Consider the following 14,242-nt stretch of genomic DNA (forward strand, 5'->3'; position numbering starts at 1 on the left):
GAAAAGCACCTCCAAAGCTTAGCTATAACCCAAAGGAGTGGGGAGACACTGAAGCAGAGCCAGAGTCAGGATGTCACTGCTTAGCCTGGTTTTGCCTGGCGCTGCCTGGAAAAGAGACTGGCTGTTCCGGCTGCCTGTGTGAGAGTCGCAGCCTCGCTCTGGGCTGTTTGGCTCGACAGTTTGGCTGTGCAGCTGAGGAGCTGCCGCACAGAACACAGTGAGCGAGGGAGGTCGTTTGAGCATGTGGAGGAATCCCCTCACTGTGCAGCAGAGCTGTGTCGGGTGATGATGTCCTGATGATGGCTGTCAGTTCGGGATGGGAACTTTGGCTCTGGAAGGGATGGAGAGGAGGGAGAGAGCAGCTAGTGGAGCGGGGAGAAGGAAGGTGCTCCTGGTCTCTGTTGAGCCCATGGAGGAGAGGCAGAGGAGGGTATTTCTGCAGGAGGCTGAGCTGGGCTGCATGCATGGCAGGATCCAGGCACTGAGAGGAGCAGCACAGGCTCTCAGCCCGGGGGTGTCCCCGGGGACTCTGTGCACCACAGCTGTGCCAGCACACAGCTATCCCACCCCACGGGGCAGGAACGAGGGAGGGGACATGCTGTATCCTGGCAGCCTTGCAGGGAAATTTGTGCAGAAATGTAATCAGATAAAGGAGAATTCATGGGTTTGCATTTACTTGGATTGCTGCAGCCTTTTTCAGAGCAATGGGGGACCCAAGAGAGTTGGCAAGACTTGGTTAGCAGCACCAGTGTCAGCCCTGCCTTATGAAAGGATGAGCTGGATCTTAATGACGACAGATATCCTTGGACCTGGTTTTACCTTTCGTGCAGCAGACAGCATCGTTGGGCTTGTAAGGTCCCATGGTTGACCCAGAAGGTGTCAGCATGGGTGACCTACTCATAGGCACCTCTGCTTGCAAGATCTAGAGGGCTCGCGCCTTGGAGAGCTCTTGCCTGCGACACATCAAGCCAAGCTCCAGGTTTCTCTGCTGGTTCCTCTGCAGGCTGGGGGCTACAGGGGATTAAAAAATAAAAAGGAAAAAAAAAGGGGGGAAGAAAATACACCAAATCTCCTTTTTAAATAGTTGAATGCAAATGGCCTGAAGAACAATGGCAGATGAAATAGCATTTGGAGCGGGTTTTAAAGCACTTGGAACGTGGGTAGGATCAAAATCAGGTTAGTCTTTGGAGATACAGACTCTGCAGCTTGCCAGGGTGTTTTTAGGCATGCTTTGATGTGTAGTTCAAACACTAGATTTGTCCTGGCAGACAGAAGCACTCACAAATTCATACACAGCCGTTCTCTCCTTCCCTCCTCCCACTGTCCCCCATCTCAGGAGATTATAATTTAGCTTCATTACAAAGGAGTTTTACTTTTATTTAAAAGCTGTCTAAATCCCCCTCCTGGGTCCATGCATTATGCTGAAATGAGTTTACGAATGCCGAGGAAACCTTGCAGACTCACGATGAACGCAGTAGCAGGAGAGTTTTGCCCCACGGGTACGGTGGTGGCACCTCCTTGATTTCTTGGCTTTGTTTAGGGGCGCTGTGGGTGTGCGTGGTGTTAAACCCGCACTGCAAGCTGGAAGAGAAATCCTGCTGGCTTCGGCAGCTGCGCAAGTGGGGCGAGATGGACGTCTGTCCCCTGGAAGATGGCAATTACGGTAACGAGCTTCCCAACATCACCAACGCGCTTACGCAGAGCTCCAGTCACAGCCAAGGTGAGTTTGTGAAGGGAGTGGAGATCCAGCCAGTGGCCACAGAGGTTGAGTCTGGGTCAAAACTCACCCTAAAGTTGAAAGGCCTCAGTTTTCCTGTTGGTGAGGTCTCTGGGAGTCACAGGAATGCAGAACATTTCTCTTTACAGCCTTTGGTTTTAGATACACTTGGAAATATCTGGCTCTTCGCTACATGTCTGAAGTCACTTGTATTTTGAGCATCAAATTAGAGGCCATTTTAAAGCAATTTGACCTTGGAGGAGTTTAGATCCCTACAGTCTGTGCAGGTTTGCGTATAGAATTTTACAGAAAACCAGCACTACTTGAATCGGAGCCGAGCTCAGAAGCCCTGGATGTAACGCGAGAGTGAGGAGTTGAAGATGATGCAGAGCCCCTTTCCCAGCCCTTGAGCGTGGCTTCTGGGCTTTGATTCTGGTGGTTGATAAGTCCTTAGCCAGGAATGTTAAACACAGTTCAAGTACAAAGTGAAAACCAGAACAATGTAGTTACGGGGTTGTTCCTTTGTACTAAAATATTTTCTCAACCCCTGACAAAGCATTTGATGCCTTTAAGCACTTTTTCCCTTTCCTTTTGCTTGAAGCAGACATTACTTGGAAGTTACTGTTCTTACCGTGCCTCCGTCTGCTGTGCTGGAATTGTTTGGTGTATTACGTGTGACCAAAGTGGGAAGAGGAGAGGGGAAACGGCAGCTGTGCCGTGAAGGAAATTTCACTCTTCTGGGTGGGATTAGTCCCTCAGCAGCGGTTCAGGAGTGTGGCCATCCTGCCAGCCCACCGCATGCCACGGCTGCTCGCTGTGTCTTCCCATGTGCATCCTCAGGGAGCAGTTTAATTTAAACCTGGCCTTGCTCCATGTCCTGCACCAGCCCTGGGACTCCCCCCCGGTGTTCCCAGCTCCACCAAGGATTCACTCTGGCATTCAGGGCACGTTGCCAGGGCTAAGCAGGTCACTTTTTTTAGATGTGCAAGGAGTTTCCGAAGTGCATGCCGAGGACGTCCCCTTGTCCCCGTGCTCCTGCCTCTCAAAGCAGGGGACTGAAAGCAGCACATATCCTGGAGGTGTCCCGGGATTAACGTTTGTGCATATGCAAATACTGCTGCAGATTGTCACCAGCCTGTTTTATTACTGAGGGAGAACAGCTGATTCCTGAAATACTTCCTGGTAAAGTCAGTAGGTTTGGTTCTCTATGTACAAACACCTGTTCAATTTCTCTTCACCTCGGAGTGACTGCAGCATCCAGGCTAATTACTTGTTGCCATCATTTCTGGAACGTGTTTATCCAGCCTCTGTGGTTCAGCTTTGAGCGATTCCTTTTGTTTTTCCCCTCTTGAATGCATTCAACTTGGCCAGTCTTGTGAGTTGCAGGGTTTAATGTTCAGCATTGCATCGCCTTTGAGGTTTCCCGTTTTGCAGCCCATTGGCTGTGTTTGGCCCTTAGGATCCAGCATAGAATGGTTTGCATTGGAAGGGACCTTAAAGATTATCTAATTTCAACCTACCTGCCATGGGCATGGAAACCTCCCACTGGATCAGGCTGCTCCAAGCCCCATCTAACCAACCTGACCTTGAACACCTCCAGGGACCGGGCATCCACTTCCATGGGCAACCTGTGCCAGTGCCTCATCACCCTCATCGTGAAGAATTTCTTCCTTATGTCTAGTCTAAATCTTCTCCTCTCCAGTTTATAGCCATTCCCCTTTGTCCTATCACTACATGCCTTTATGAGAAGGCGCTCCCCAGCTTTCTTGTACACATGCTGGTGCGATAGCAGAATTGCTCCAAACAGGCCTTTTTCTCCTGACAAACCACTTGTCTGATCTGTCTGGACAAAGTGCAATGCTCATCCAGCGTTCGATAGCTTCAGAAATGTCAGTGAAGTTACAGAGCAGCTCTGAAGAGGAGCACAGGCATCTGCTGCAAGTGATGCCATCTCCTCCCTTCCAGCCCTCTCACACAGCCAGAGGAGGTTGCTGGAAGGCAGTGGTTACCCCCATTGCCCGGAGGCAGATGAGACACACATGTGCTGTTCCCTTCATGGCTTCAGGTGCTGCTGATCCGAGCAGCTATGGTTCAGTGAAGCCAGGACATTGTGTTGGAGCGGAAGAGAGCTTGTGGTGCTTGCAGGGCAGTAACCCTGAGGAATCCAGTCTTGACCCCAGCAGCTGCCTGTGCACGGAGTATCACAGGGGTGGGAATGCACTGCCACATTTCAAGGCGTCAGGTTCATATGTGACAATGGATTATTGTCAGAAAGCAAATGGATGGGCAGTCCCTGCATCTTTCCTCACCTCTCTGGCCAAGGCAGCTGTTCTAGCAAGTTACTAAGCAATGCTGTCTAAGGAGATGATGGTCTCCGTCAGAGTCATAGTGGGCAGGAGAGTTATCTACAGGCAATCTGCCTCAGCACAGGAGCCGGAGCCTCTGTGCTCAGCTTGGAAACGGCTGGGGTGGGACTAAGCAAGGCTTTGCTCTCATTGTGAAGGCACAGAGTGGTTGTATCTGGGAGCATGGTCAGGCTGCTCTTGCCCCACCAAGGCACTGATGGTTTTTTCTCTTTGCAGACTCACTGGCGAGGCCCAGACGAACCGTGTTCACCCGGGCGATTGAAGGCTGTGACCTCCACTGGCAGGACAGCCACCTGCAGCGCATCATTAGCAGCGACTTCTACGTGTCTCCCTCCTACCAGCGGGAGGGCGAGAGCCTCCTCTTCAACTCCCAGGGGCAGCCACTGTGGCTAGGTGAGCATCCAAACCAGGGGCCTGCCCCGTGCATGCCCTGGGTGGGTAGGGTTGCTAGCGGAGAAGAGCCACCCAGGGCATCAAAGAAGCTTTGCTACCTTGGATGCTTGCAAGCTTCTGCATCTTGGATTGAAAGTGCCTCCCTGGCCCTTAGCCTGAGGAGTAAGGCGAGCAGAACTTGATGCCCTCCCACACCCCAGCCACAGTCCTTATAGCAAGCCCCACATCTTTACAGTTTGAGTTCCACTTGGGCAGCTTGGACCAGGCTCATTGTGTCATGGTGTGTTTGGCTGTCCCCAGTGCAAGCTCTCGCTGTTCCCAGTACAGGGGAACTTGTACTGGAGAAGTGCCTTGAAAGTTGGCTGGGGGGGGGCACAGCTGTATCCACTGTATTTTTGCCTCCCCAGTCTCACCCTCAAAGTCTTCCCTTACAAGCAATTAGCAGAGAGTACAATTAAGCCTTGTGTGAGCTTAAGACACGCTGGCTAAGGCTGGTATGCTCCTCAGTTGCAGACCTTCAGTCCATGCACTTCAAGCTACACAACTACTGCAAAGTCACAACCCTGAGCAGAACTGCAGATCCTTGACAACTATGTCTGGGATGAGAATGAGTGAGATGAAGGGCTTGGGGGTTGCCTGGGGTGGCTGTCAGCCCTCAGACTGACTCCAGAATGGGAGACACAGGCCACCCATGCCACTGGGAGGGCAGATGCATCATCCCTATGGCCCAAGAGGAGAATGTGTGGACATGTGAAACAGGTCGAAATCCACCACTGCACTGTCATCTCGTCCAGAAGACGGCATCTACCATCTCACAACCAAATGGGAAGAGGATATTTACAGTCATCCAGAGATGTAGTTCGTGGGTGGCAGGCACTAAGTTGCTATTGAAACCAGGAGATAAGTTAAAAGGGACGATGTGAAGGCTGCTGGTACACCTCTGCTAGCTTAGCTGGATCAGGACAGGCTGAGAGCATTGGGCTTTTTTAGCCTAGAGAAGAGAACACTCCAGGGAGACCTTACACTGGCCTTCTAGTACTGAAAGGGGCTACAGAAAAGCTGGGGGGGGCATGCAGGCATAGGATGAGGGGGAATGGTTTTAAGCTGAACAAGGGAAGGTTGAGATCAGATCTTGATAAGAAATGTTTTCCTGTGAGGGTGGTAAGACACTGGCCCAGGCTGCCGAGAGAAGCTGTGGCTGCCCCATCTCTGGAGGTGTTCAAGGCCAGGTTGAATGAGGCTTTGAGCAGCCTGATCCAGTGGGAGGTGTCCCTGCCCATGGCAGGGGTTGGAACTGGATGGGCTTTGAGGTCCCTTTTATGATTCTATGATTTCTACTCTGGGGAGAGTTTTATGTAGCTGCAGGCAGTGCAACCATAGGCAGTGGTGGGGGCTTAATGCTTCCATGGACTCCATCGAGCAGGGATGTGATGGCCACAGCTCCCTTGTCCATAGTTTAATCTGCGTTCTGGTGAGTCTTTTGGCCCAGCTGGTTGGTACATGTTATTTTTCTGATGTATTTGCTGTGATTTGGGGATTTTGTGCTTTTGTGTTCTTAGCACCTATTTAGGGCCTTGATGTTGGGAGAGGAGTATGATTTCTCAGTAACCTCCAGTGATGGACTCGATGAGAAGCTGAATATTTCATCCATTTAGCAGCTGAATAGAGGGAACAACAAGAAGCTCTTTTACAGATATGTTTGTTCTGAAACCTCTTCCTCATGTATTCCTTGTGGGTGAAATTTGGGATGTGGAAATCCCATTTGTGGAGGCCATTGTCTGCATTTCCAAAGCTTTCTGAGGTCCTCCAGGAACAGAAATTATCACTCTACCATGACTTTAGATCTTCTGTGTTTGACTTTCCCCCCCACATTGGTCAGACATTTTGGAAAAAAATGAGATTTTTGCTGCTTTTTATGTGGAGTGTCATGTCATCTGCTCCTGCTAATTTCTCACTCAGTCATAATCCTCTCCGCAGTTGCTTGTGATTTCAGGTGAGCAACGAGCAGCAGGAGCAGATGAACTCCTAAGCAACTGTGAGTCTTCGGGGGGGTGTTGCATGCAACTGCTCCTAATAATAAAACACCAGGTAGGAGAGCTGCAGAAGAGATGGGGTGTCTGCAGAGCTCACACCGCAGAGGCGTTAAGGAAGCAGTTCAAAAAGTGACCTCAGATCTGCCAGGAGTCCCAGCACAGTGCTGGATGCACAACCTCACCCCATGTATCATCACCCGGGCTGTGAAAGCAGAGAGAGGTGTGGGATGAGATGCCAAGAAACGTTAGGGTGCACAGCAATGACAGAAATGACTGTAAGCCATGCAGGAGAAGTGAGCGGTGGGATTGTAACAGCCTGCGTTTGGAGCTGTCATATTGCAGCAATGGCGTGTTGGAAATACTTCCCCTAGATAACGTTTGTGGAGGTGGAGATTTAGGTAGTGACGTGGCTGCTGTGGATTGAACATGGTAGGAGTCCCCTTAGTATTCGTGGTAGGCATCCCTGCCAGGAGCAGGGAGAAAGGGATGACATGAAGGCAGGGAGCAGGACTTCAGCTGGGCAGTGCGGAAGACCAGTAGAAAAAAATGACATGAAGTCAGATGCTGTCAGATTCTCTTCTCCCATCAGTACCATCCTGTGAATTTCTGTTCCTCTGACTTAACCATGCCCCTCCGTCTGTCCTTGCCTTATAGAACACGTTCCAACAGCCTGTGCTCGGGTGGATGCTCTGCGCTCCCACGGCTATCCCAGAGAAGCTCTCCGACTAACCGTTGCCATAATCAACACCCTGCGACTGCAGCAGCAAAGGCAGCTGGAAATATATAAGCACCAAAAGAAAGGTATGAGCAGAGCTGTGGGAGAATCATCCCACGAGGTCTAGCTGGGATGTCCCACCTGGTTGAGAGAGTCTTCTCCACCTCAGAGAATAGCACTGCTCCATCCCGAGCGGCAGAGGTTGACAGTGGGCAGCGCTGTATCAAACTGATGCATCTGATTGCTTGAGCCAAACTGCATTGGTACCACCTGCAGAGGACAGAGAGATGCCCACGTGCTGTCTTGGGGCTGTTGGAGCAGGACTGTTCCTGTTCCCACTGTGGCCGTTTCTGGTTGCGTGTAAGGATTGCAGAGGCAATACTGGGTGATGTTGAAGAGGAGTTGCTTGTCTGCAGAGCTGCAGTAACTGGCTGTATGTGCTGCCTCCACCTTGCATTTACTGAGCAATTTGTACCAGGAGACAACACCAATGTTTCCTCTTTTGCAGTTGCGGTTGGCAGAGAGCTGGGGCAGTCACTGCAGTGCTGCTGGTGGTCGCTGGCTCCTGGGCCTTGCTAGCTCAGCCAGCTTGAGATCATCAAAAGATGGAGCTTTTAAGCCTCGCTGGGAGTCTTTGTGATCTCCAGAGAGACTTCTGCTTGTGTTTCCAAAACATTCAAGATACCATTACAGATGAGTCCGTAAGCTGCAGGTTTGACTTTGTAGACCCCATCTTGGGATGGTGCAGCCCCTCGTGTCCTTCTGGAACAGGAGATGAACCACTGAATCTTATACAGGCTTAGGGGCACCCTTTTTTTTCTCTTGTTGTTGGATGCCTGCTCCCTCTGATGTCTGTGGCAGCCTGTGAGGTGGCTGCTCTGAGCTGCTCCTTACCCTCACAAGCTACCATGCCCCAGTTGGCCCTGGAGATCCTCATGTCCCAGGCCTGTGGAGTAAGAAAAGGCCTTTTTGTCTCAGAGATCTCTCTGGGTGCAGAATCTGTCTTGAAATTCCTCACTTTTAATGTCTTTCTGTTCCCTTTTTCTGCAGAGCTGCTGCAGCGAGGAGCAACAACGATCACCAACTTGGAGGGCTGGGTAGGCCACCCTCTGAACCCCATCGGCTGCCTCTTTCTCACATTGACTGAAGCTTGTAGATTAGAAGAGGAAAATTGCCTTGAAATTTCAGGTACTGAGTGTTTCTCCAGGCTCCCTTCCCAGCGGCGGTGGCCTGGTGGGCAGACCCTGGGTGCACATCTGGGGTTCGGAACTCCTGGGCTCCAAATCTCCCCTCTCTTCACATCTAAAGGAGCAGCCAGGGCAGACCTGCAGTCATGAGAGCAGGGGGGTGGCTTAGCAGAGCTGGGCTGAACTGTGCTGGCCCACGGGAAGGCTCTGGTGTCAGCTGTGTACCCTGTGGCACAGGTCTCAGGTCTCCCATTGAGACCAGGAAGGAGAGTGAAGACCACATCTCTTGTAGGGATGATCTATCCCTCATCTCCAGGTGACCAAAGGCAGGCAGCAAGGGAGGCATGGGTCTTGCTTCTGAAGTTGAGAGTTTTCTCTCTGTTAGGATTCTGCCACTTAAAGAGTCTCTTCTAACCTTGCTGCTTCTCTACCCCTTCTCCAGATGCCGGGGACTCCAAACCCCCAGTGTATCAACACGTGCCCGTCGTGACTGGTAGCCAAGACAGTGGCGAGTCCTACCTGTCCCTGGCCTTAGAGGTGGCCCTGATGGGGATGGGTCAGCAGAGAGTGATGCCCGAAGGTCTCTATGCTCAGGACAAGGTGTGCCGCAACGAGGAGCAGATCATCGCCCGGCTACAGGACCTGGAGCTGGACCCGGTGTTAGTGCAGACCCTGCGGAAGCAGTGCATCTTGCTCCTGGAAGGTGGGGGCTTGGTCCATCTAGCTGACTCCTGTCTCTTAGCTGAGTGCTGATAACATCACCAGGGTGCCCTTTTCAAGGTTTACACCTGGCTGACCCCATCCTGGCTTCTTCCTTGGTGGATGTGGTGCTGAGTCTGTAGGATGGCTGCTCTGCCCCATTGTCTGGCAAAGCAAAGGTTTGCTGATGTACCTGCAGTGAGACCACCTCAGAGGTCTGGCAGAGAAGGGTTCTAACCATGTGTCCTCAGTTTCTGGGGGATTTTGACCTGAAAATGCTTTTAGAAAAGGAAAGAGCAGCCCTTTACCCTGGATCCAACTTGAGTAATGCACTAGAAAGTTGCTGAGCAGATCCTGAAAGCTTTGAGGTGGTGCAACCCCCAGCCGCAGATCCTGCTGTGCTAATTATGGCTGATGGGCTCTGCTTCTGCCTAGGTGGTCCCTTCAGCGGCTTGGGAGAAGTCATCCACCGTGAGAGCGTCCCCATGCACACCTTTGCCAAATACTTGTTCTCTGCCCTGCTGCCCCATGATGCAGATCTGGCGTACAAGCTGGCTTTGCGAGCCATGAGGTTGGTGCATGTTTTATTCCGTCTTTGCCCCCTGTTTTGCCTCCCTCCTCTGCTCCTCCAGGAAGCTGGGATGCTTTGCAACCCTAGAGCAGGGATGGAAGTGAAGGCAGGCTTGGAGCTTGCCATCCCTGGGATCATCCTGTGCTACCTGGGCACCAAGCAACAGTGCAAAGAGATTCCTGCTCTCTGTTTGGATGATTCCTGGTTTTCAAGCCCCATCCGTAGGGATTTGCATGGGTCTGATAATGTCTGCTGGTCCAGCGCTCCACCCAGCCTCTCGTCCCAGGCTGGGCCACCACCTGCCTGTCCTGGTGACAGGCATCCTCTGCTGGAGCAGGTCCCAGGCAGGCATGGTGCTGTCATCTGCCTTCTGTCTGCCAGGCCTTGGGCACCCTGCAGGAAGGGCTGTTATCCCAGCACAGATGGGCAGATGGTTTGTGCCAGGCTCCAGGATGTCACAGAGCCGGGCGGAGAGCACAGTCGCACTCTGTTCTCCATTAACACCAGCTCTGCCTGTAAGACTGGGGACAGGGCTGATGCCGAGAGCTGCCCCATCTCCCTCTCTGGGTTGTGACACACCTTGGACATCAGCCTTTGTACTGCAGGTTTTTGGCAGGAGTTGGATGGGTCTTGAAAAGGCTGGAACTTCCCAGATGAGTCCATGCTTGAAGGACAGTCAACCCCAGAGCATCCTAGTGCCCTCTCTCTGATGACATCTTTCTTGTTGGGTTTCCTCAGTGAAATGGGCCGTCTCTCCCCAACGCCAAAGGGTATTTTGAAATCCTCCTGTCCTGGGAAGATCTGCTGAGGAGGACAAACAGACCTAAGAGAGCAGCCAGGGGCTTCGGCAATGCACAGTGACACCAAACTTATGACCCCCAACTGCTGAGTGGGAGTCGAACTGAGTGCCCAGGGATGCACGTTGTCTCCTCGCCATCTGTTAGTGCCCATACCCTGCTTCCAGCTGAGGTCCCTTGTGTTGGAGTGTCTCTGACCTGGGCTTCTGTTGCCCCATGGGTTCCCCAGGCCTGCGACCAAGGAAAGCAGAGATGCTTGGATGCTCTCTGTCTCTGAGGGGACAGTGTCCCTCCTACACACCTTAGCTGGCCATCAAGTTAACGACAGCAGCACCAACTCAGGGCTTTAAAAGCCAACATGGGTTTGTCACCTTGGCTGGAGATGTGAGACTCCTGCTCCCCTTCCTTTGGCGTCCTTCTCGCCTGGGTTTTTCAGGCTTTTAGATATCCCCACAAAAACAGGTAACCCAAACCGGCTGTGGAGGGAAATACGCTGCTGCCTCTGATCTCAACTGGGCATTTTAAGAAGAACCAGATGATAAAGCCAGCAGTTCTGCTGGGCGCTCTGACATGAAAGGAGCAGAGAGGGAGGAGGGATTTGGCTTTTTTTTTTTTTCTGAGGCTTGTGCTTTTCCTTACAAGTTTATAAATCACTTCACGGATCATTCTACTCCTTTCAAGTTGGTCTCAGATTGATCCCTGTGCCCATGTGTTAAGCACGCAGCCTGGGGAGCCCCCACACGTGCACAGCAGCAGGATGCTTTCAGCTGTGGCGCTGCGGGCAGCCCCTGCCTCGCCTTGGGGAGAGGCAGTGAAGCAGGGTCTGATGTTTCCTCCTCCCCTTTGCCCTTCAGGTTGCCCGTCCTGGAGACCACGGCACCATCTAGCGATGTGACTCACCCCCACCACCTGGTCTCAGTGGTCCCCAGCAGGTACCCGCGCTGGTTTACCCTGGGGCACCTGGAGTCGCAGCAGTGTGAGCTGGCTTCCACCATGCTCACAGCAGCCAAAGGTTGGTGGAGGGGCAGCTCTGGGACAGGGGTGATGCGATGATGCTTCTCAAGAGCATCAAAGGGATTTTCCTGGAGTGAAAAAAGATGCTTCTGCTCCCTCAAGCACAAGCAGCTGCCGTGGGCAGGGCACAGTGAGCTGGCCTTGGAGAACCCACTGGAGTCTGAGGTTGCTGAGTCTCTTGTCCCAAGGCTCATAGTTCAGCAAGGAGGGAGAGGAGATTCTCAGGAGGTGCAGGCAACCCTGCAGGGATGCCAACCACAGTGCTGCAGTCCCTCTGGGTGATGCTGGACCATGCCTGCCCTGCAGCGTGGTCAGCTGCCAGGTCAGTGAGCCCTACCAGAAGTGTTATGGGTTCGTGCCATTAGTGTGAAGCTGCTTACGCTTTTACTTCTGCTTTGCCTCTTCCTGCCCTGTAGTAATGATCTTGCGTAGACTGTAGGATAAAGAAGACCTCCCTGTGCACTAAACCACATGTGGCTTTCAGCAGGGCTGGAGATGGGGACAGCCATGCTGGGTGGGACACGTTGGTCGCAGGGGACTTTTCAATCACCTTCTCGCTAGTCTTTGGACCTCCAATTCCTGCCCAGACACGATGATGGAGAGCATAGGCTTTTCGGTAACCATCCCTCCATCCAGAAACCAACCCCCCCAGGATGGTGACCTCCTTGTGCCCCGTGAGCGTCAGCCAGCCAAGTGGTTACCACTGCCTGCTGCTGTCCCAACCAGTCTGCAGCAGCCTGCAGCCCCCAGTACCGCCAGGCTGACAGGGAAGGTGCTGCTTCCCCACAAGGTGGAAGATAAATGAGCTGTCAGAAAGATCCAGCCTTGTTGCCTCGACTGCCTCTTCTCGCCTTCCACCCCTCCTTCTCTTGGCTGATGGTGTCCTGCCCCTGGCTTGCAGTGCACAGGTGGAGAGCTGGTACCTAGCTTATCCTTTAGTTTCTTCTCCCTTCCAGCACCTAAAGGGGATGAGGTTTTTGTGCTGGGGGTGTAGGGCCGTTGGATTGTGTCTGTCCTCACTACCCCCTTCTCCAGGTGATCTGCTGTCCCAGTGCAATCCTGCATCCTCACAGGCTCCCACATCTGTGCCCCTGCAAGCCATTTTAGGGAGGCTTGGATTTTGGTGGTGGTGGAAACAGTTGCTGTGGGTGCCAGGCAATATCTTTAGCTATCAGTCCCATGAGATGTCTGGCTGTGCCCAGGTGCAGCGCTAGGTTTTTCACGCTGTTGTGTGTTATTTGGTTTTCTTTGCCTAAGGTTCATCTGCTCCATTTACAACTATGGGAGCAGAAAGATGAACCTGGAGCAAAGCAGAAGGACTTCATATGGATCCTTGGCATCTCTGGTCTGCACCCATGGCAAAGGACCTTCTCCCCACCATATGTCCCACAGGGGCTGACAGGAGGATTTCCCAAGCCAGATGTAGGATCATGATATTAATATGCCTTGATGGGTCCCTCTTCCAAGATCCTGCTCCATCTCCCAGTGCCATCATGTATCCTTCTAGCACCCATGGCCTCCACTGGTGGGAGACCCACAGCATCACTGCGTGTTGTGCCAGGAACACCCTTCTTTAGGGCTCTCCCAGTCTGTCTCACTTGTGGGAGCTGTGTCCCTGACCTGGGGCATCGAGGACCAAGCCACAGCGAGCCTGCGTGACCCTGGCCCAGCCTTGCAGAGAGGAACTGGGCAAGGCAGTGTATATGCAGCAAAAAGCTTTTCTTCTTTCTAATGGTAATAAATGAAGACTGACCTTTCTGCAGCCATTCACCACTGAGCATCTCCCCAAAGCCCTCCTTTGCTAGGAAGAATCTGCTTTTCAGCTGTCAAACTTGAGCCCAGGGTAGGACATGCAGTTGCCTGGAGATGTTTGCTAATACTCCAGGACGTGTCTGGGATCGGGGTTGTTTGTCCTCTCTGTGTGAGGATGATCTTGAGCCAGAATGGATGCTGTAGGATGTGTTACCTCCTGGGGAGGACACCCCATTTTGCTGTTGGACTGTAGGGCCTGATCCAGCATCTCTGTGCATTCCTCTACATGCACATCCAGAGGGGCTGGTCATGGTGAAGAGCCTGTTCACCACCCAGTTCAGGCAGGAGATGGGGTTCAAGGGCAGGGTTGGGGGAGGCTGAGCCATCTGACTGTTCTTGCCTGCACCCAGGGGACATGCTACGCCTGCGCACGGTGCTGGAGGCCATCCAGAAGAACATCCACTCCTCCTCCTTGATCTTCAAGTTGGCCCAGGACGCATTCAAGATCGCCACGCCAGCCGACAGCAACTCCGACACAACGCTGCTCAATGTGGCGCTGGAGCTGGGGCTGCAGGTATGGGATGGCGTTGGGGATGCCAGTGGCCCTTCTGCCGCGCGTGCTGTGGCACTGGTGATCATCCTCCACCAAGCAGGTGGTCCCACATAGAAGGAGTAAATTCATCCCTACATGGCCCTGAGCAGGAGAGCTCGGACCTGGGAGGTTCCTGCGCCTGCTGTGGTTTGGGTGGAGGCAAGGCAGCGCTGACCAGACGGTAGCCAGCTGGGCCAGAGGGATTTTTGGAGAGCACCACTGTGTTGAGTGGCCTGGTTTGAGCCTTGTGGGGCGGCCGGTCACCCTGAGTTTGCCTCGCAGGTGATGCGCATGACGCTGTCCACCCTCAACTGGCGACGGCGGGAGATGGTGAGGTGGCTGGTGACGTGCGCTACTGAAGTGGGTGAGTGCCTCGCTGCACCGAGGAGATCCATGTGGTGGGAGT

At 52.9% G+C, this 14,242-nt stretch overlaps 1 protein-coding gene across 1 annotated transcript in view; it reads left to right on the forward strand.

Annotated features, from left to right (window-relative positions):
- Positions 1-14,242, forward strand: part of ZSWIM5 (zinc finger SWIM-type containing 5) — a 102,211-nt gene that overhangs the window by 84,302 nt on the left and 3,667 nt on the right. Inside the window, exons 5-13 of the mRNA XM_054072401.1 lie at positions 1,541-1,720; positions 4,300-4,476; positions 7,164-7,310; positions 8,275-8,412; positions 8,854-9,114; positions 9,546-9,681; positions 11,333-11,490; positions 13,655-13,818; positions 14,119-14,200. Of these exons, the coding sequence (XP_053928376.1) occupies positions 1,541-1,720; positions 4,300-4,476; positions 7,164-7,310; positions 8,275-8,412; positions 8,854-9,114; positions 9,546-9,681; positions 11,333-11,490; positions 13,655-13,818; positions 14,119-14,200 (1,443 nt within the window). The remainder of the gene's footprint in view (positions 1-1,540; positions 1,721-4,299; positions 4,477-7,163; positions 7,311-8,274; positions 8,413-8,853; positions 9,115-9,545; positions 9,682-11,332; positions 11,491-13,654; positions 13,819-14,118; positions 14,201-14,242) is intronic.

Source organism: Cuculus canorus, chromosome 8, assembly GCF_017976375.1.
Source record: "Cuculus canorus isolate bCucCan1 chromosome 8, bCucCan1.pri, whole genome shotgun sequence".
Classification (NCBI taxonomy): domain Eukaryota; kingdom Metazoa; phylum Chordata; class Aves; order Cuculiformes; family Cuculidae; genus Cuculus; species Cuculus canorus.